The sequence below is a fragment of the Lepidochelys kempii genome, chromosome 21 (genome assembly GCF_965140265.1).
Source record: "Lepidochelys kempii isolate rLepKem1 chromosome 21, rLepKem1.hap2, whole genome shotgun sequence".
Taxonomy (NCBI): domain Eukaryota; kingdom Metazoa; phylum Chordata; order Testudines; family Cheloniidae; genus Lepidochelys; species Lepidochelys kempii.
In genome coordinates this window covers 7,202,236-7,222,981 of record NC_133276.1, presented here as the reverse complement: position 1 = coordinate 7,222,981, position 20,746 = coordinate 7,202,236, and the positions used below count along the sequence as shown (strand labels likewise).

The window sequence follows — 20,746 nt, the reverse complement described above, 5'->3', positions numbered from 1 at the left end:
TTGGCATATATTCCTGCTACAATCTTGCCTAACTATTGCTTGGGAATATACGTTCTAAACTACTGCATTTCTGTGTCCAAGTACAGGGCCTTGTTTTTTATTTTAATTTCATTTCAGCCTTTTTGTCCAAGAGGAGCACCCAATTGAATCTGCTTCCATTCAAAGATGTTGCACATAATATATATGATATTGTTCAAAATGCTGAAGTGCACTGGATTTCAGATTTGGCTTGCGAGTTACTACAAATATCTAAGTCAAATGAACGTTATTGTAGAAGTTTTATGGACCTAATCTCTCATATGCTACTTTATTAACAAAAGGACAGAAAACCCTTTTACAAATGGAACCTCTGAGGTCATATGGCAGTTATACAACATTTCACAAGAGCACTGAAACTTTGGGAAGAAAAAAAAAAAAAACACACTGCTGATTCTTCCAGAAGTTTATGGAGTCCTGATTATTTGCTTGACTAGACATTTAAAGGAGTAAGTATGCTTTTGTCTTAATCCAACACTTGCCAGTAAGATAACCTGGATCCCGAGATACAGCACAAAATGGAGTCCCACCACCATGCTACGGACCTGCCCTTTTGTCCTGGAGCAGCCATGGTAGAGCCCCTGCCACGTTCACCCGCACCCAAGAGGCTGGGGCAGCAGCATGGCAGACCTTTCTGCCCTCACTCCCACTGTCAACAAGCGTCCTCTGCCCCTAAAAGGCAGGGTTGGGACACTCAACACTTAAGCCAGCAGTCAGGATGGAGTGGCCAGACTCACTACACTCTTCTCCTCCCACAGCGTACATCTACACAGCAAAAACTTGTGGCAGCAAGTCTCAGAGCCCAGGTCAACTGACTCAGATTCACATTACAGAGCTAAAAATAGCAGTGTAGACGTGTTCGGGCTCAGACTGGAGCTTGGGCTCTGAAACCCAGGCAGGTATCTTCGTCTACGCTCTACTCTAAACCCAGACATCTACACTGCTTTTAAGCCCCGTAGCATGAGCAGAGTCAGCTGACCCAGGCTCAGACTCAGTGCAACAGTTCTTTATTTTGTGGTGTAGGTGTACCCACAGCCTCACTTGATGGGGTAGTGGTAGTGTACCCCCCCTCGTACCCGCAGGAGCACTGCATATTGGTAACCCCATAATGAGATGAATGGGACCATTTACCACACTCAGAACTATGGTCTCAGGCAGACATCCCTGAATCAGTTACACTTAAGTCACATTTTCAAGTTTTTTTCATAGCCATGAGGGCTAGAAACTTGCTGTTTTACATGGATGCCAAGATTCTCGTGTAACCACAAGACTTCAGGAGCAGCAGCAGCCAACACCTAGACATGGGCCTGTCTAGTGCCTATTCCTCAATTAAAAAAAAAAAAAAAAAAACGCAGCGTAAAGCCAGTGCAGAGCATAGAACAAAGAGCCCTACCAAAAGTTGCCAATATTTCTCCAAATCTACCAGATATTTTCTTCCCTTCTACATCTCCATTTCTCTCCTGTTCAACTCTAAAGCATTCTGGGATATGCTTTCTATAACACTCAATACAGGATGATGCTCTATATTGAATAAAATCCTTACAAACAGGAAAGTTTGGAAGAAAGTCACTACCTATTTTGGTCAAGTTTCTCTCAGACTTCTGTTGCCAAAGTCAGTTTAAAGATTAAACAAAACAAAAAACCCTATCTGCACTAGTCACACAGGCTGATGACTATAAACCATCCACGTTTTGCAAGTGTTAAGGAATGCCGATGGGGTTTGCATTTACCACTGACAAGAGGAGTGTAACATCTCCAGTATACTGCTGGATTAAAGATGGGGGAAGGGAGAACTCCACCTATCACTGTGCCTCTCTGCACTTAACCAAAATTAACCCTCCAGCATCAAGGAAGTCTTCTGGAGAAGAGAGAAGTAGAAGGCATAAAACCACTTTTTCAAGTAGCTCTTTACGTAATATTTTTGATTTGCACCTGAGACTTTAAAAACTCATATGCTTAGATTTAGACCCTTAAACAAAAAAAAGTCTCAATCGCCATGCAAGCCATTAAGCCACACAACCCCCTTGTCACTTACATCAAGTACCACTGTTGTACAGGTGGCTAGACTGCAACCTTGGGCTAAACCCTCAATGCCAAAAATAAAACTCAAGCGGGCAGATTCCAAACCTGCTGCTCTATGGCACCTAACCCAAACTTGTCCTCTTAATCTCATCAAGTATTTGTAATTAGAAATAGTTGTCACAAGACTGAATTGAAGGGGGGGGGGTGTCATTTTCTGCACTAGAACTAGCTTGACCTCCCAGTGACAGTTTAATACAAAGACAGCATGCTCAGTTCCCTCTCATAATTCTCTAGCAACTGTTCCCAACAAAGAAGTGGTGGAAGGCACCCTAGGCCAGAAGGGAGAATTGCTACAATGCAGTGTTTGTAATGGGTTGTAGGGACAGAAAAGAAAGTTCTCTAGCTCTAAGATAAGCATGGACAACCTCACGTCCACGAATAAAATGGACATCATAAAAGTTCAGGACAAGAGTCTTACACCTACAGTGAGCGTGTGAAAGATGTGCACAAAAAGGTAGAGTTTAATTCATGCCTTGCTAGCAATTTCCTACTACAACACAGAACTTGATGTGGAAGTGCAGAATCTGGGGGCCTTAATCCACTGTTGATATGTCGATTAAGTGAGACATCACAATCAGGAGAGGAGAGTTTCAGGAAAGGGTTCAGCAAAACTATTTATTTTTCCTTGTTGGTCGGCTCACATAATTTACATTCCTGCAGATACAGAGCAGCTAAAATTCAAGGCGAGCGTTCAATTCTAAGTCTTGAGTTTAGAGCGCTTTGTTTTGGTAAGATTTCATTGCTACAACACAGGCCCAACATCAAAAACAGAAAAGACTTCCACAAACCATTTTTCCAGTTAATCAATTCCCTTACCTGAATCTAGATTTATCAGCAGATGGCATCAGTGAAATACTGATAAGCAAAATAAATTTGTTTACTTGATAGTAGCAAAATGCATGATGTTGTCAAGCTGCAAGAGGACATGTTCCTGAACAAGTGAAATGCCAATGCTACACATGAACTGATCAGGTTATCTTCAGAGGCATTTGTTATTCTAGATAAGCTTTGTGTAATTTTAAACTCAACAGTGGATAGATTTTGAAAATGTTTACATTAGTATTGCAAAAGCCTTGTCAGAGTCTAAGTAGTTTTCCATATGAGCAGGCGGATGCTGTCCAGCCCCTTATCCAATTGTAATTTATCCAGCCCTGAGAAGTAGGCAGCCTTGCAATTAAAATTTTGCTCTGGCACCCAGCAAAGAATCTTATTTGCATACCATCTAATATACATTTAGAGAGTGACAGGGAAGCAGCCACAGAAGTGACCCAATATTCCCAGTGGGAAGAAAAGGTTTGTTCACTTAGCATCTGCTACTTTTCAATCTGCAAGTTTGAGGCATTTGTGTGGCACCATCCACCACCACTTTACAAGCGTCATACGCTGTTATTTTACACATTATAGTAAAAGCAGCGGTTCTCAAACTGTGGGTCAGGACCCCAAAGTGGGTCACAACCCCATTTTGATGGGGTCGCCAGGGCTGGTTTAGACTTGCTGGAGTCCAGGGCCAAAGCCTGAGCCCCACCATCCGAGGCTGAAGCTTGAGGGTTTCAGGCCTGCATGTTGGGACTCAGGTTACAGGCCCCCCTGCCTGGGGCTGAAGCCTTAGGACTTGAGCTTTGTCCCACTGCCCCCCAACCCCCCGGTCAGTGGGGCTTGGGCTTTGGTTCCCCTCCCCGGGTCGTGTAGTAATTTTTATCGTCAGAAGGGGATCGAAGTTTGAGAACCCCTTGTAAAAGCAACTGCCCTACAATGACCCACTTTAAAAAGAAAAGTTTGTTCTGACAAACAGCTTGCAGCACAAGATCGGTACAGAAGAGACGTTTGCATCCTGGAGGTCAGATATTCTTCCCTAAAATTACCTTTGCTTCCATTCTGTCATTTGTGGTGTGCGTTGTAATACAAGACAACCCAGAAGCAGGAAGTTTAACAGCTGCCTGGTATCTGTGGTTAAAACCTCTGCCACTATAATCAGTCTGAAGGGGCCATTTAAGAGAAACGCAGAGCTGGGATATCCAGTTCATCTACACAAAAGATCACAGAGCAAGGGCTGTTTCTCTTAATTATATATTCATGTACAAAAATAAAAACCCTTCTCAGGACTTCTCTTGCATCAATACCACATTTTACTGTAGGAACGTTACAGAATTGCTGCTCATAGAGAGAACAAGCCAGATTGGGTCCAAAATGCTGTTCTTTAGGGAAAATAGGGTGCCATATTTATGAACAACAAGTGATGCTTAATTGCCTGATTTGTATTTTAGGTTGTGCTGGATGTAATCTTAACTGTCAAATTAACTTGGTTTTTCCAATAGCTCACAGAAGCAGACCATAAATCACACCTACATCTTATCCGGTAAGCTCTTATAAGTCTAGTAGCAACAGTTTGTCAGTACCTGATTGGTAAACATCAAAGGAAGAAACAAAATGCTGCAGAAATAATGCCATCTATTTTGTCACTAACGCCCTGTCGATAATGAACCGGTACCCTATGCCAAGTGGTTGCTGTGCAGCCAGACAGAGCATCGTGGACTTAACTTGTAGGTCCTGACCACTGGGAAACTACAGAACCCAATTTTTGGAAGAGCCAGGAGCATTGCCCAGGTATCCTGGTCCAACTCTAACTTGAGTAGTTGTTTGCTCACCTAATAATTCCCTTTTGAGTTTCCATTGGATATGGATTTCTTCTACTTCCTGCCCTAAGTTACTATACAGTAGTAGTGTTTAAACAGCTGTTGTATCCCCAAGGGTCTGCACTTCAGTGTCAGGTCAAGTGATTCCTGTAGGTATCACATACAAAAGTAATGGAGTACTTGTGGCACCTTAGAGACTAATCAATTTATTTGAGCATAAGCTCAACATAACAGAAGTTATGCAGCATTAAGGACACTAGGTAACATGGGTCTTGATAAGGCTCAAGGATTAGGTTTAGTTTCAGAGACACACTTCTCACAAGACTCAATGCGTTTCATAACATTTTCACTTACAAGAGACTAAGTACACTTACATGTATGTGCCAGTAAGCACACCCCAATACTTTGAGAGAGCATTGAGAAATGATGTGATGCTAATGTTCCAGAGCTTTTAATTGTTCATCCTTCAATTGATAATCAGATCAGCAATGCAACACCACCATGAATACCACATGCCAATACTTGAGCAGCAAGTTCGTTTCATAAATGGAAGAGCCTTGATCATATACCTGGTGGACATATGAAGTAAGACTAGTTAAAAAGAGAGTGGGCTTTGAACACACTAGAAGTTTTATTAAGGTGACCTAGGGAAGTTTCCATACATCAAATTGAATCAGACATGAGTATAATAGTCTTAGGCCTTGTCAACACTACTGGGGTAAGTCAACCTAAATTATGCTACTCCAGCTACGTGAATAAAGTAGCTGGAGTCGACATTGCTTAGATCGACTTACTGTGTTGTCTATACCATGCTGTGTTGACAGGAGAAACTCTCCCGTCGACTTCGGTACGCCACCGGAACAAGAGGAGTAAGGTGAGTCAACCTGACTGCAGAGCGCTCCCTATTTAGCGAGTCTTCACTAGACCCGCTAAAAATCAAGCTTCCATCTCCACGAAGCGTAAACATGGCCTTAGACTACATGTTTCACAGGCTGCACTTTCAGGAAAGTACGTTGTCTCACTGAAAGCACAGGAAGAAAATCCACTATGTGGGATTCAGACCATTTCAAAACGGCCCTTTCTATGCACACAGTCTGGACCATCATCGCCCTAGATATATGTACAAGATTCCCCTTGATTTCAACAATTACAAATACACTTTCTCCTGGTTCCTTGACGCTTTTGTAAGCATACACAGCATTTAATACAATCTTTTCCACAGGAAAACTGCGTTATCAACACCATCTAAAAGGTCTTCAGTAGAATCTCTAAAAAGCCACCATAGACCAGATGGCCAGTTAGTGTGTGGTTTTGTAACAGGTTTGCTATGAAGGGAACCTGCTTAAACTAACAGCTATTGTGTTCAGCACCTCAAATCCTGAGGAAACAATGAGTCCTCTGATATTGGGAAATATTTCCCAATACTACTAACTTCTAAGTTACTACTACTAAGTCTGTTAACATTTGACAAAGAGGGCTATTATTTTAGCCTACATTACAATAGCTATCCATTAATCTAATTTTACTAACATCATTCAGATTAGGGGCAGCACACTTTGTTAATTAAGTGTCTAAGCAAAACAAAAGATGTGAGGTTTACCGGTCCATAATTCAGATCATCAAGTGTACAACAGCAACGCTCAATAAGTCTTACTTTTATTAAGAAAAAACTTTCCACCATAAAAGTGAGGCTCACAATATGAACATCCTCCACCTTAGACGTGTCCCTGACTCCCCAAACACAGATTTGACCCTGAAAATGAAAGAGTGCTCAAAACTCCATTAGGGACTTAGCTATTGGTACTGATTTTACCCAGATGGCCCTCAGTGATGGGTACCAGTATAAAACCCTCAGATATTGAGAAATGATTAATTTCTTCTATTGAAAAAACTTGAAGCTGCATCTTGAATACCAAAAAAGGCTAATTTTGTGGTTTACACCTTTCCAGAATTCATACCCACATCAGACTAGCCTCATCACTAACTGCACTGAAAATTTCAGCCAACAAAACATTGGGTTTGAAAGTTCTGAGACAAAGCAAGAAGGGAATCATGTCTTAGCATACTTACAGACCTACTGCACCTTAGATTGGAATGCAAGCTTGTTCCACCAAGACCTAGCATGAACATATCAAACTCAAACACTGCACACAAAGTCATCACTGCAGCTGCAACACTCAATACAGCAGGACCTTGTGAAGACATGTTCAAACAAACAGTTTGTAAGGATTCTTCCAGACTTTCCTTGACTAGTGTGGAAAGCTATCACAAGTATATGTATGCTCTTGCACACTCACCCCCACACCTCTCACCAAGACATCAATAAGGTTAGAATACAGCAGCCTAAAGAAAATGAATTACTGAGTGGATCAGAACATGCCTGGTGCTACAAGCTTGTATATTCTCATCCTTCTTCCAGCACATAACATCCATTCAACAAGTTAATTTGTTATAGTCAGTGTAAGAGATTGAGCCAGTGAATTAAATCAACTACCATAACACAAAAAGAACAGGAGTACTTGTGACACCTTAGAGACTAACCAATTTATTTGAGCATAAACTTTCGTGAGCTACAGCTCACTTCATCGGATGCATCTTCGTTGGTCTCTAAGGTGCCACAAGTACTCCTTTTCTTTTTGCAAATACAGTTTAACACGGCTGCTACTCTGAAACCTACCATAATACAGTGTCAACTCTTGACTAGAGTATGCATGCTCAGAGCAAACTTGGAACTTACACCATAAACAAAAGACATCCGTAGCACATGTGATACCAGTCTATCACCAGGGGCTTAATTATGAAGGTGGTTTCTGTGCTGTGCCTACACTGGACTGAGATGCAAAACAATTCAAACAAACCTCTAAACAGTAAACTCATTAAGGACTGTCCTTCTATAAATATAAAAAAGGTTTGGAAAGATTACATTTTTATCAGTAATGGTTGGTAAACATTGATTTCACTGTACACAAAAAAATATTTCTATCAATAACTGAAATTTACAAACAGGCAAAGTAAGAAAAATGCTGTTTGAGAACTTAAAATTGAGGAAATTTACTTTATATATTTTGACATGTGACATTGCAGACACTGAGATTTAAAAAGTCAATCACTGTTGTCACACACAATTTCCCACAAGTGTGAAAATTCACATCAATAAAAATAGGGGGAAAAAACACACAAAATTATGTGTTTTAAACAACTGAAGATTTAAATTGATAAAAATAAAAATGCTCAAAAAAAACAAAATAGTATCGGTCAAAATTATAAAAAAAATTAGAATTGCATTCACCAAGCTGAAATATAAACTGCACCAGACAGTACTATTTTTGCCATATCAAGAGACTGAAAGATACTGGGAGCAAAGAAATCAAAGGGAAGGTTCACACAGCACTCAGAGGACACAGATGCAGTTGGTCAGCACAGAAAGGTTCAGGATGATGGGGGAATCTGAAACCCCAATTTCCGTAATAAGTCACTGGTATGTCAGATAATTTTTAAAGCTATTTACTAGGAAACGAGTGAACCAAATCCAGAGTACTGCAGATGATGAAGTGCACTTATGGCAAAAGCAATTATGCTGATTTTACTGGGGGAATTTACACCACATCAGCTGATGTTATAGGACAAACTTCAAATAAGTACCCATAGGGAAGCTTCCAAACATGTGGGTCCTATTTAGCTTTTTGATGAAAATAGCCAATTCAGGACCAAGAGTGTCTCACCAAAATGGATTTTATAACTCAGAGTCACAACTACTTGGCAAAAAAAGTCTAGTTTGCTGAGGGCATTTCTTCACAGATTACAAATCAACTCACACATGCACCCATCCACTAAAAAAAAAAAAAAAAGAAAAAAAGAGCTAGAGTTTCTGCTACACACTGTACTTGCACTGGCTTCTTTGACATTCACTTAGAGATCGTTAGTGCATAAATAGGGCAGAATTTCACCTTCACTCTTGCAGTTATCCATTTCTACGCAAAGCCAAGTTGTGCACTACCTATGGCTCATCTCATTTCGGAATACAACTGTATTCCCTATACTGCCAGTTTTGGTTTTATCAATCAAGCAATACAGAATTTTTAAAAAGCACCTTCTCTATATTCTAGGCACCCAAGACAGAAGTTAAAAGTATAAGTGAAATCATTAAGAAAATATCAGTTCCACAGCCAACCATATGAGGCCAACACACCTCAGCAATAAAGGTAAAACAGCGATTACTGAAATCTACAGAATAGCTAGTCAGTATCTGTCTGGTGGCCCGCAGCTTGGAAAAATTCAAACACTTGAAGCCACACTCCTTAAAGTTCCTGAAGCATCCCAAAGTACATTTAAGGTACCCACCTCCAGCATCAGAGAAACTAGCTGAAGAAGAAATCAATAAGATTTAAGTGAACAAGGTCCACCTGAAGTGACTTCACTTTCTCCACCAACAGAATCTCTCCTCCTGCTCCAGAATCCAAGGAGAAGAGACCCTGGGTCTGTAAGTGCCATTGCAACTGAGATTCTCACTCATGGGCCACCTAAAAATGTATGGTACCATGAGAGCCTTTGAATCGGCAACTCAAGACTAAAATTAGATGACAAGATTTACTGGAGAAAGGATATTCCTTGTGGTTAGTATTGCTCATTTGCCATGCCCAAAGCAGCAGTTGTGCCCCATTTAAAACTATTTACTACCACTAAGTTTACAGCAGCACTCAGAAACCCTGACCAAAGCCAGTGGCTCATTTGCTAGGCAGAGGTAAGGATGATCCCTGTCTGAAGGATTCACAATCGGTTAACCAAAGAACTGGCTGTACAGCAAAGATGAAATCTAAGGTCACTCACAAATTTGGTTTGGGGGCACCAGAGGCGAAAGCACTGCAGTCAGTCACCCAAGTTACATTTTAATGGAGGCAGTAAGCTATGGGAAACTGATAACTATACTACTGACCTTGAAAGAGTTATAGAAGTTACAGTGTGCATGGGTGTAAGTTTCCTCCTATCATGAGCGGTGGAAAGCTTCCTAAAAGTGGGGGGAGGTCACCAGTGCCCAAACCATGGACCCCCATGGCACCCTTCCCTCAAGGCTCCCCCATCTTTCCCTCCCCACCCCCATACCTATCATTCACCCTTATGGCCAGTAAAAGTGGTGGGGCCATGGCCCCGTTACCTCCACATTCTGGCACCCCATCTCCTACGCTATACAAAGGATAGCACATTTTGAACACAGCAGCACTATGGAGTTGAAGAGTTCCAGTAAGGGGCATTTCTGCCCTGTATAGATCAAGTGCACCCCTTTGATCTATTACATAATTTAGAATACAAGTACATAGATTGAAAGTGTCTGTGAAGCGCCCTTACCCCCGCAAAATGATTTTGCGGATGTCTTTAAAAAAAAAAAGACCATACATACATATTTACACACACACATACACTTTGCTAATCAACATGCCAAAGCAGACTCTTAGAAGAGCAGCCATGACTATACTGATAACATGGCCACTGTCTTCATGGTATGTGGAGCTGGGCCCTGTCTATACCTTATCTTGAACCCGGTAAGCCACAGCAGCATTTCTCTCATCTATTTGAACAGGATCTGTCAAAGCAGCATTGAGCCAGAGTAGTGCCAAGTACCACCCAGCAAGTAGTCTAATAGCCTTTTAAAACTAGTCTCAGTGTTAGGAATCTTGTTTTTATATCTTTGCCAGCTCTAAGCACAATGGGGTCCTCAATCCTTTGGGGATTGCTGCAATACAAATAAAGCAAGTGGTTATTTTAAGCATGATGTGTAACCTTGTTAGATGAACAGGAAGCAAAAACAGGTAATAAAAAAAGCCATGACAAGCGTTCTGTGGTTGCTGTTTAAGAACACTGTCTAAAGAGTAATGATCAATAGTTGTATATACAGCATTGTACAAAGTCAAGTGTAAAACTGCTACGCTTGATGTTCTGTTGTCAATTCTGAAGCACTGCTCCAGCGGATCAAACTAACCTCTGGGTTCATCTCTAGATGCCTATATACCAAAAAAAAAAAAAAGAGGAAAATAACTGAACTTCACAATAGGGTCCAAAGTAAGACGGCCAAAACATTAAGAAACCCAGGCTAAACGGTTTTAGGTTTCAGAATGATATACTTTTCAAATAAACTGCTGGCAGAGCTTGAAGAGAACAAAACTGTGTTTATTGGAGGACCGGATGTAAAAGACCAGGAGAGTGAGCTAATCACCTCAAGGTAAGGATAGGGACATTGAGCAGCATGGCAGTTTCAAAGTCTGTTCTCCAAAACAGTGTCTGCGGATTTCCCTTCCTTTCCACACCAGTCCCATCTCAAACTTTCCCCAGCTCTCATGGTATGGTAAGGTCTTGTTTCAGAAGAATTCATAAGGATGCTAGGTCTAGAGTAAGGGAAACAGTTTCTCAAACAGTAAAAGGGATTGTTAGTACCTATTTATGAGTGCATCCCTGGTTACTTTATTTAAATTAAGCAAAGTATGCAGCCAAGTACTTCTCCCATGAATGCATCTTTTTGCAAAGTATGGTGTTTTCTTTGCTATATATTTTGTTTAAATTACCGCTGATACACAAAATAAAATCAGGGTAACTATTGTTGCTATCCTACCACATATGCCAACCATGCTATGTTCAAGACCACAGCATTCCTTATTTAAGAGCCACATATGTTCATTCCATTTACTCACCTTGACTACAACATCAATTCAGATTAGCCCTCCATCCCACAATTCAATTAGATCACATTCCATTCCATGCAGCACCTACAGATGTCACCTCTTCATCTTTGCAGATACTCTAAACACTACTGGTACCACAGCTTTCAATTCCTGATTATTGCATGGTTTCTCTTCGGTACCAATTTTAACACTGAGTTACGTAAGGCATCTTCTCTTCTTTTTAGATTCCATTTGTATTTTGCAATTTGTTAATCACTGTTCAGTGCAGTAGACACAGGATTCAGTTTCCTAAGGTGCACGTTACACAGGAGATATCTTAATTGATCTCTTTTTATCAGATGGAGCAAACAGCTTGCCCCATCACCACTGCCAAAAGGGGACCAGTTTTCAATTAGAGTTATGGCAACCCTAAACAACCCTTACTCAATTGTCTGGTGGGTTTTATTTTGCCATTTCTTTACATACGAGAGTATAACCTGGTAGCATCAATAAAGCCCTGATCAGAACCCCTGGGAGATTCCATTATGTAAAGACTCAATATGAAACATGACAGCTAGGGAAGACAAAGAGGAACAGCCAGAGTTTTGTACAAGAAGCAGCTTTAACACTGAAGTAGGCTAATGAGAAGCCTCTCTTTAGAAACATTTTTCATGGTTATAAAACCACAGTAGAAATTTCTTGATACATGTGTATCCATGACAATGTCTTGTTATTAAACCCAAGACACACAAACAGTGATGCTACAAAGGTGTTCTCCCTTTAACAGTAACTAGCATAATCCCCAAGCTTCCATCCTCTGAAGTTAATTTTGCTTGTATTGCTGTCAAAGAAATTACAGTAGTTGTCTTAGTGCTTGATGCACACTGGGTAGAGGAGACCCATCCTTTCAATCTGTGATCATTCATTTGTCCATTACCAACAGCTTTTAGCTGTCACCCTCCTAATCACCAGATGTGTTAAGATTTGTTTTAAAAGTCTTTCAAATACAACATGAAAGACAGGGCTCTCAGGTCCCACCACCAGCCAACTATTATTTTAACCTCCTTTTTCAATAAAACCAGAATGGCTGCGATTCAGCTTACCAGATGCATTTGATATTGATACAGAACAAAGTGAAGGCAAGCTAACTTTTAGATAGCTTGTTTCCCAGTGGCTTATTTGGGGCCAGGTATTTCTATAATGTTATTTTAGAACATTAGCTGCCATGACTGAAAACAAGCTAGGGATAGGTTTGTTATTTTTTATTATTTTAATAGACCTCTTTGGATATCACCTTTTGAATTTAGAAAGTAAATTAGAAGTGTAGCATTTCAGGAAGTCTATCTCAACCCTGGACAATAAAGACACTAGTATATTTTACTTCCTGATTCACATGCACTGTACAGAATGCTACAGCATTGAAGATGCAAACTCTGTAAGGTGAGTGCTTTCCTGAAATATCAATAGGAGCTGTGCTCCTTGATTCCTAAGGCGCTCTTAAAGTCTCTCCCCTCTGTTACAATTAGGTTCTACAAAACACGAGTTCGGGCACTAAGATGATAACTTTTTCTTTTGAATATTTTAACGAGAAGAAAGCAGACCCAGAATCTCACACAGTTATATCAGCTTTAGACACCCATCCAAGAAACACTTAAGCACATGAAACAACATTATGCAAGCAAGTAGTTCCATTCAACCAAGTTGATTACTCACATGCTGAGGTAACCTGCAGGACCATGGCCTTAGCATGCATGCAGCAGATGCTCATGTCTTGTCATAACTTAAGACATTCTTATATCTACAATGGCAGGATGATAGGTTTCAGAGTAACAGCCGTGTTAGTCTGTATTCACAAAAAGAAAAGGAGGACTTGTGGCACCTTAGAGACTAACCAATTTATTTGAGCATGAGCTTTCGTGAGCTACAGCTCACTTCATCGGATGCATGCCGTGGAAACTGTAGCAGACTTTATATATACACAGAGAATATGCACAAATCCAGGTTTGCTGGAAATGGCCCACCTGGTGATCACTTTAGATAAGCTATTACCAGCTGGACAGTGGGGTGGGAGGAGGTATTTTTTCATATTATTTCATACTCCTTTTCTAATGGCAGGATGTTACACAGCCACTGAACAAACTGCAGTTCCCCCCGACGTTCTTGTGAAACCCTGGATTTGTGCTGGAAATGGCCCACCTTGATTATCATACACATTGTAAGGAGAGTGATCACTTCAGATAAGCTATTACCAGCAGGCGAGTGGGGTGGGGGGAGAAGAAACCTTTTGTAGTGGTAAACACCCATTTTTTCATGGTTTGTATGTATAAGAACATCTTCTGTATTTTCCACAGTATGCATCCGACGAAATGAGCTGTAGCTCACGAAAGCTTATGCTCAAATAAATTGGTTAGTCTCTAAAGGGTGCCACAAGTACTCCTTTTCTTTTTACTGAAAAACAGAAAAAATGTAAAATTTTGAATAACCTAACAGTTTAAAGGGTTGAAGACAGGTACAGTTTATGCCCTAAACTGAGAGGTTTTTAAACAAGTTTAACACCCAAAAGGAAAAAGTTTACATTATAGAAGTCAAAAATATCACTGCAGACAGTTTTATTTGTATTTAAACATTTCTCCTCCAATGTTTGCAAGCCAAGTGTTTTCAGTATTGTGACAATGCACAAATCACATCAAAGCTGGCTAAAACCAGAAGTGAAACTGATTGGTTTGTTTCCTATTGCCTCGGAAACTAAAAACAAAAACCACAAAAAATAGAATGTAAACAAAAAGCATCAGTGGTAAGAATTAGGTTGGATTTTTAGAGTAGCCGTTTCAGTCTCAGGTGTTCTATATAGAACACTTTATTTTGAGTGTGACAGATTTTAAGTCTCACAAGAACAACAGATTTTTATATCAGGATGTTTAACAGTTGGGGCACAAGGCCTATTGAGCCAAAAGCTAATAAAGAAAAACTTCATGTACACTTCAGGAATTACTTCTGAGTGAATGGAAATGTTTATAAAGCTGTTAATTGCAGTAGGTCCTTCTCATAAAAGATATTCCCTGGAAGCTGAACTTCTACATATCATAAAAACAATGAGAAATCTTTGTGATACCTTAGAGGCTAACAAATCCCAAGAAAGCTTATACCCAAATAAATTTGTTAGTCTCTAAGGTGTCACAAGGACTCCTCATTGTTTTTACTAATAAAAACTAACACAGCTACCCCTCTGAAACCTGTACATACCATAAAGAGGTTTGTATCATGGCGGTTTACAACCGCTCATAGGTGGGGGGGGGAATGAAAAGAACTGAACATGGTTACTTCTGAGACCTTTTACTGAAGCAAACTGCAATGTACATAAATCATTCAATTTTACAGTAATTGCAAAACTGCCACCAATCAGTACCCATAATCTCCTAGCAAGAGCCTCACCTCCTGTAATTTGCCACCACATCTCACCTTTTGTATCAATGCCCCTTTGTCACACCGAGTTTCCCCTCTCCTCCCCAATGCGCCACTGGAGCTCAGCCCTTTCCTCCTTTCTGTGCATCTCTCCCTATGTCTCCCCCACCCACACTTTCTACCCCGTTTTTGTTGCACCAGCCCCATAAACCACTTATTCTGCCCAGAGATCAGCCCTATTCTTCCCTGGAATACACCGCCCCTCCCGGCCATGCCCCCCCCCCCGCCCAGCTCCCGCCCCCCACCCCCAATACACCGCCCCTCCCGGCCATGCCCCCCCCGCCCAGCTCCCGCCCCCCACCCCCAATACACCGCCCCTCCCGGCCATGCCCCCCCCCGCCCAGCTCCCGCCCCCCACCCCCAATACACCGCCCCTCCCGGCCATGCCCCCCCCCGCCCAGCTCCCGCCCCCCACCCCCAATACACCGCCCCTCCCGGCCATGCCCCCCCCCGCCCAGCTCCCGCCCCCCACCCCCAATACACCGCCCCTCCCGGCCATGCCCCCCCCCGCCCAGCTCCCGCCCCCCACCCCCAATACACCGCCCCTCCCGGCCATGCCCCCCCCCCGCCCAGCTCCCGCCCCCCACCCCCAATACACCGCCCCTCCCGGCCATGCCCCCCCCCGCCCAGCTCCCGCCCCCCACCCCCAATACACCGCCCCTCCCGGCCATGCCCCCCCCCGCCCAGCTCCCGCCCCCCCGCTCAGCTCCCGCCCCCAATATACCGCCCCCCCCGGCCATACTCCCCGGCCATGCCCCTCACCCCCAATATACCGTCCCCCCCGGCCATACTCCCCAGCCATGCCCCTCACCCCCAATACACCGCCCCCCAACCCTCTTACACTCTCTACTCCAGGGGTCCCCCCACCGCTCCCCACCCTACACATCACCCCTAAACCCAGCTTTGCGCCACAGGCTCCCCCCGCCCACGGAGGCTCCACTACGCGGCCCCACCCCCCCGAGCTGCCCCTCCCCCCTCTGAACCCCACCCCAGAGGTGCCCCCCCCATTAGCCCAGTCGGGGAGCTCCCTCTCACCGGCCTGCAGCACGCTGCCGCTGGGGGCGCTGTCCCGAGAGCCAGGCGTGGGGAGGACGGCCGGCGGCGGCGGCTCCCCGGGCCCGGGGGGGACGGCCACGACGGGGAAGGGCTGCCCCTGGGAGTATTTGATGTCGCGGAAGAACTTCTTGGTCTCCCGCAGGTTGTGCTGCAGCCGCGCCAGGTGCCGGTTGTAGTGGCCGAAGCCGCGGCACAGCTCGCGGATCACTCCGCCCCCGGTGCCGTGGCCCCTAGGCGGGGGGGCGCCTCCGCCGTCCATGTCCTCCAGGTCGGTTCCGCTACTCCAGCCCCACCCCGGCGGAGACTCCGCCGCTGCCAGGCTGTAGCCTCGGCCTCCTTCTCCGCGAGGGAACAGCGCCCCGCGGCCGGGCCCCGCCGCCGTCTTCACTGGCAGCGCCGCGCCGAACCGCAGTGCGCACGGAGCGGAACCTTTATCCGGGCGCCGCGGAGGGAAGGGGGAGGCGGCGGGTGGGAGGACCCCCGTGCCGCAGTGCACCATGGGGATGGTAGTCCTCTGCCTAGGGTATCTGCGCGTCTGGGGCAGGGCACTGTGGGAATTGTAGTCCTCTAGTGGGGAGGTGCTTGCTGTGGCGATTGCCCCTCGGTGCACCATGGGATGTGTAGTCCTTTGCAATAGGATTCCTGACCAGCGCTGCATTGCCGTCGCCACGCCCCTTTGGGGGGGGGGTGAGCCTCCTGGTGCAGGGCCGGCCTCTTCGCGTGGGGGGAGACCCCTACGTGGGGGGCACATCATCCTCTTTCTCTGGGAAGAGAGGGCAGATCCCCTTGCTATGGGGAGACACCCCTCTAGAGGGGGCACACCCCCTTTCTAGGGGGAGAGAGGGCAGATCCCCTTGCTATGGGGAGACACCCCTTTATAGGGGGCACATCATCCTCTTTCTATGGGGAGAGAGGGCAGATCCTCTTGCTGTGGCGAGACACCTCTCTATAGGGGGCACACCCCCTTTCTAGGGGGAGAGAGGGCAGATCCCCTTGCTGTGGCGAGACACCCCTCTATAGGGGGCACATCTCCTTTCTGTGGGGAGAGAGGTCAGATCCCCTTTCTATGGGGACCTTTATAACTTCTATTTATTGGGGCAGGAGAGTAGAAGGATACTTTCCCTAGAGGCAGGTTACCCCATTGCAACCTACTACAGGGTTTCTTCCTCTGGAGGAGCTGGTATTGGACACTGTCAAAGATGGGATACTGGATTAGACACACTACCAGTCTGACCCAGTCTAGCAATTCCTATGTTAAGCTGCAGCTCAACGGTGGGGAAAGGGGATGGGAAGTCTTGGCAAGGACACCAGGGCAAAGATGAGGAGCTGCATACTTACAAAAATGGTGACAGGAACTTTTAGTGCACAAGGAGAGCACAAAGAGCCTTGAATTTAAGGATGAGAAAAAAATGCTTTTCTGTTCTGCTCTATATAGGTTCTTATAGCGTGCTTATCCCCATACCATCTGAGTGCCTTCCAGTAGGGCAATAAGTGGTATGACTTAATATTTGTCACATGTGGTTTGTTCTTTCTCTCATTCTCTTCCCAAAGGGAAAATTGTGTGTGGTGTGATAGGGCTTTTGTTGATGGTGTTTTATGAACATATAGCCACTGAAGATGTTTAATAATATTTTTCCCTCTTCTCGCACCTTTCATCAAACTACTTTACGAACACTATTTAAAGTCCCAGCTGATTCTCAGTGGGCAGAACCTTGTCATTGCGTGGAACCCCATGGACATTGTAGGTGTAGAGATCTGCCCATAATTTGTTTTAGCAGGATCAGGGCCTAAATCCTACAACAGTTCTGGTGAAGCAGGTAAACAGTATTATCCTCATTCTGTTCTTGAGGAACCTGAGGCAGCGAGGTCCTGATTCAGCAGTCCTTCCCTCTAACGTTAAACAGTTTAATTTTAAGCACATGCTTAGGTCCCATTGTCTTAAGCTAAGTATGTGCTTAACTGTTTGCTGAATAGGGATAGACTGAATCACATGGTTAAATATTTTGCTGATTGGGGACCAGAGAGATTGTGAGCCACAGGGTGTGATGCAGTATGGGAATTCCTATGTTCTGCTGAAGACCCACTGAGTCACTTGTTAGAAGGTGGTAATCAGAATGACATGATTTAAAAGCCTGAAACCTTATGAGCTGCTAGAAATATTTTGCCCTACCCGCCAAATATTTTTAGTATTGATAAACATTTTTCAGCACTGGTTTTGGACAGTGATAAGAAAGAAATATTAATTGGATCTCATGTAATGATGATAAAATGAATCACTTAAGAACTCACCTCATCATTTTTGTTTTTAATTCTCACTCACTCAAATTACCTGAGTTTGACAACCCAAGGTCTTGCAGTTCATCTCAGAGTTAATATTAGCACAGGTCTGAAAGAGGAAGGTTTCACAGTAGCTTCTGTCATTCTGCCTGGCTTCTAGCCAGATCTGTCGTTCATTTACTCGCTTTCAAAGTGCCAAATTCACCCAGCATTTAAAGATAAAAATAATAATTTAAAAAAAGAATTACAGCAAGAATGACAAAGATGGTCTAATCCTGATGATGACCCTTTTTAAAAATATTTTTTTAAATTAAAGTTATTTATTGCCAAACCCCTCTACAGTTATTTATGTCACAGACCTGGACAAGTGTAAAGCAATTTCCACAGCTTCCCTACCTTGTAAAGAACAATTTGTTTCTTTTACAGTATTCCATTGCTGTCTTGACATATTGGTAATACGCATGTAATTCATTTTCCATTTGCGCTTTCTGCTTTAGAATTTAGCATTCTGCTTTTTAATATTTCTCACAATCCCTGTCAACATTATAGTTCAAGAATCTGATCCTACATGCCTTGTAAACCCAGCTCCGTTGGGGCACCTGCTCTCTTTGCTCCTTCTGCCATGTGGTTAGAGCCATCTTAGTAACTTGTCAGTATATTAATGAACAAACTGGCTTTACTCTTATATTTGTGGATCCATAAGTATTTGGACTAATGAAAATGTTCGCAAATTCCAGAAGTTCCATGGATGTTAGCACAAATGACTACTGGGAAGTATATTTATTTTTCATCATTCTCCAGTTTAAAAAGTTCATTCAATCAAACAGGAAATCAGTACAATGTGACTTAGACAATTAATTACACATATAACCAAGAATGAATAGCTGCAGTGGATCATTGCCAGACAATTCAAAGGCTAAAAATTGTCCATCCAAAATCTTCAGTGATTACTTACCATTAACTAACTTGTTCACTGTAGCGGAGATCAGTTCATGAATGGTTCAAAAGCAAAACAAAAAGCTAGATTTTCAGCTAATATTAATGACAATGAAGAATTCGAACAGCTGTATTGATGATGATGAGTTTGGAAAGAGGTGGCTCAAAACTCTTTTGGAGCATGACGCAGTGTTGCAAACTCCAAATGCGCAAAAATCATGACTCAGGCTCCCCAGATTAGATTGTCTTAGAAATCATGAGACATTAAAATAACTGTGGGGTTCTTTTTGTCTTCTTGTTTCTCAACCTGTAGGGTGCACTTGGGTCCCAGTCTCAAGCTTCTCTCTGCAACCCAAGGGCCAGAAATGTACTTTAATGGAAGTTGAGATTCACACGTAATTGTTTGTGCACAAACACAAACAACATCCTGTGAGACTCGCAATGAAATTGTGACGGTTAGCAGCATTGATGATAGCAGTTACTGTGGGGAGTCACTGATAAGAGTTCGTGTATCTGAAGAAGTGGTTTTTACTCATGAAAGCTTATGCCCAAATAAATCTGTTAGTCTTTAAAGGTGCCACCAGCCTCCTCATTGTTTTTGTGGATACAGACTAACATGGCTACCCCCTGATACTTGACACTGATACGAGTTGGCAGCACTTTGTGTTATTCTCCTTCTCCTCTCCAAATGATAGTCCAATGTCTGGGCCTTGCATGGGATGGGGAATAGGGTCTGAAGTGGAAATGAATTAGACTTCCCCAAAAACAACCACCCCACCAGTCTTTCTGACTTCCCTTGTTTTCAGTGACATGCAAAAACAAACTGCATGCTACTTTTGGGACCAGAATTCTGTTTTCACTGTACTAGTTAAAGTAACTTTTCCCCGTAATAAAAACAAAATGTACCAAGCCTATCCCATGCACCCTGACGTGTGCCCTATGAAAAAACACATCATTGTCCTAATGAAAGCATATAACAGCATCTTCAAAAACACCACTGTATTTGCCATGGTGACGTTGTCCACCAAGGCTGTTCTCAGTATTTAGGGCCAGATTCTGATCTCAGTTACCTGGTGTATATCCAGAATAACTCCATAGATTTCAAAGATGTTACTCCAGATTTACACTTATGTAACTGAGAGCAGGATGGCCCATTTCCCATCTGAAAAAAAGAAAACAAAACCCCTTCTTTATGCCTTCTCCACATTTTCTTGATCTCCTTCCATGCCCTTAGGCCCTTATGGTCTCTGTTGAGCTGAAATAAGTGATTTATGCATAAATTATCCATAGTATTACATTCAATTTTTGTGTGTGAGGTTGTGATTCCCTTTTTATATATCATTTCCTGCTGATAAAACGCTATTTAAATGTGCCCTCCTCCCTACGCTTAACCTTTCAGTCATAAAATCAGCTTAAGCTGCACTTTTCAACTGCCACAGTCACTTCCCCCCCCCCCCCCCCCCCGGTTCCTTTTCTTTCCCAAGATATTGAGCCGAATAGTTGGCACTGTCAGGAGCAGAATTTTGGAAGGCTGTATCCCAGAAAGGGGCATGGCCGTCTTTGCTGTGCATGCTAAAAGGGCTAAAAGGGTTGAAAGAGCAGATTAATTTGCTG

General features: G+C 43.3%; 2 protein-coding genes across 5 annotated transcripts in view; one reads left to right on the top strand and one right to left on the bottom strand.

Moving 5' to 3' along the window:
- DSTYK (dual serine/threonine and tyrosine protein kinase) overlaps positions 1 to 16,418 on the bottom strand; it is a 61,150-nt gene extending 44,732 nt beyond the window's left edge. For 3 of the 4 annotated variants that reach the window (XR_012155832.1, XM_073320148.1, XM_073320149.1), the window contains exon 1: positions 15,899 to 16,264. Coding sequence is in view for 3 of the 4 variants with exons in the window: in XM_073320148.1 (XP_073176249.1) it covers positions 15,899 to 16,178 (280 nt within the window). In the remaining variant the exon portion in view is untranslated. Of the gene's footprint in view, positions 1 to 15,898 lie in introns of all 4 variants that reach the window. The other variant, XM_073320147.1, reaches the window with a different exon arrangement.
- TMCC2 (transmembrane and coiled-coil domain family 2) overlaps positions 15,926 to 20,746 on the top strand; it is an 89,788-nt gene continuing 84,967 nt past the window's right edge. Inside the window, 1 exon segment of the mRNA XM_073320150.1 lies at positions 15,926 to 16,187. Within this exon segment, the coding sequence (XP_073176251.1) occupies positions 16,177 to 16,187 (11 nt within the window). The 5' untranslated portion in view covers positions 15,926 to 16,176.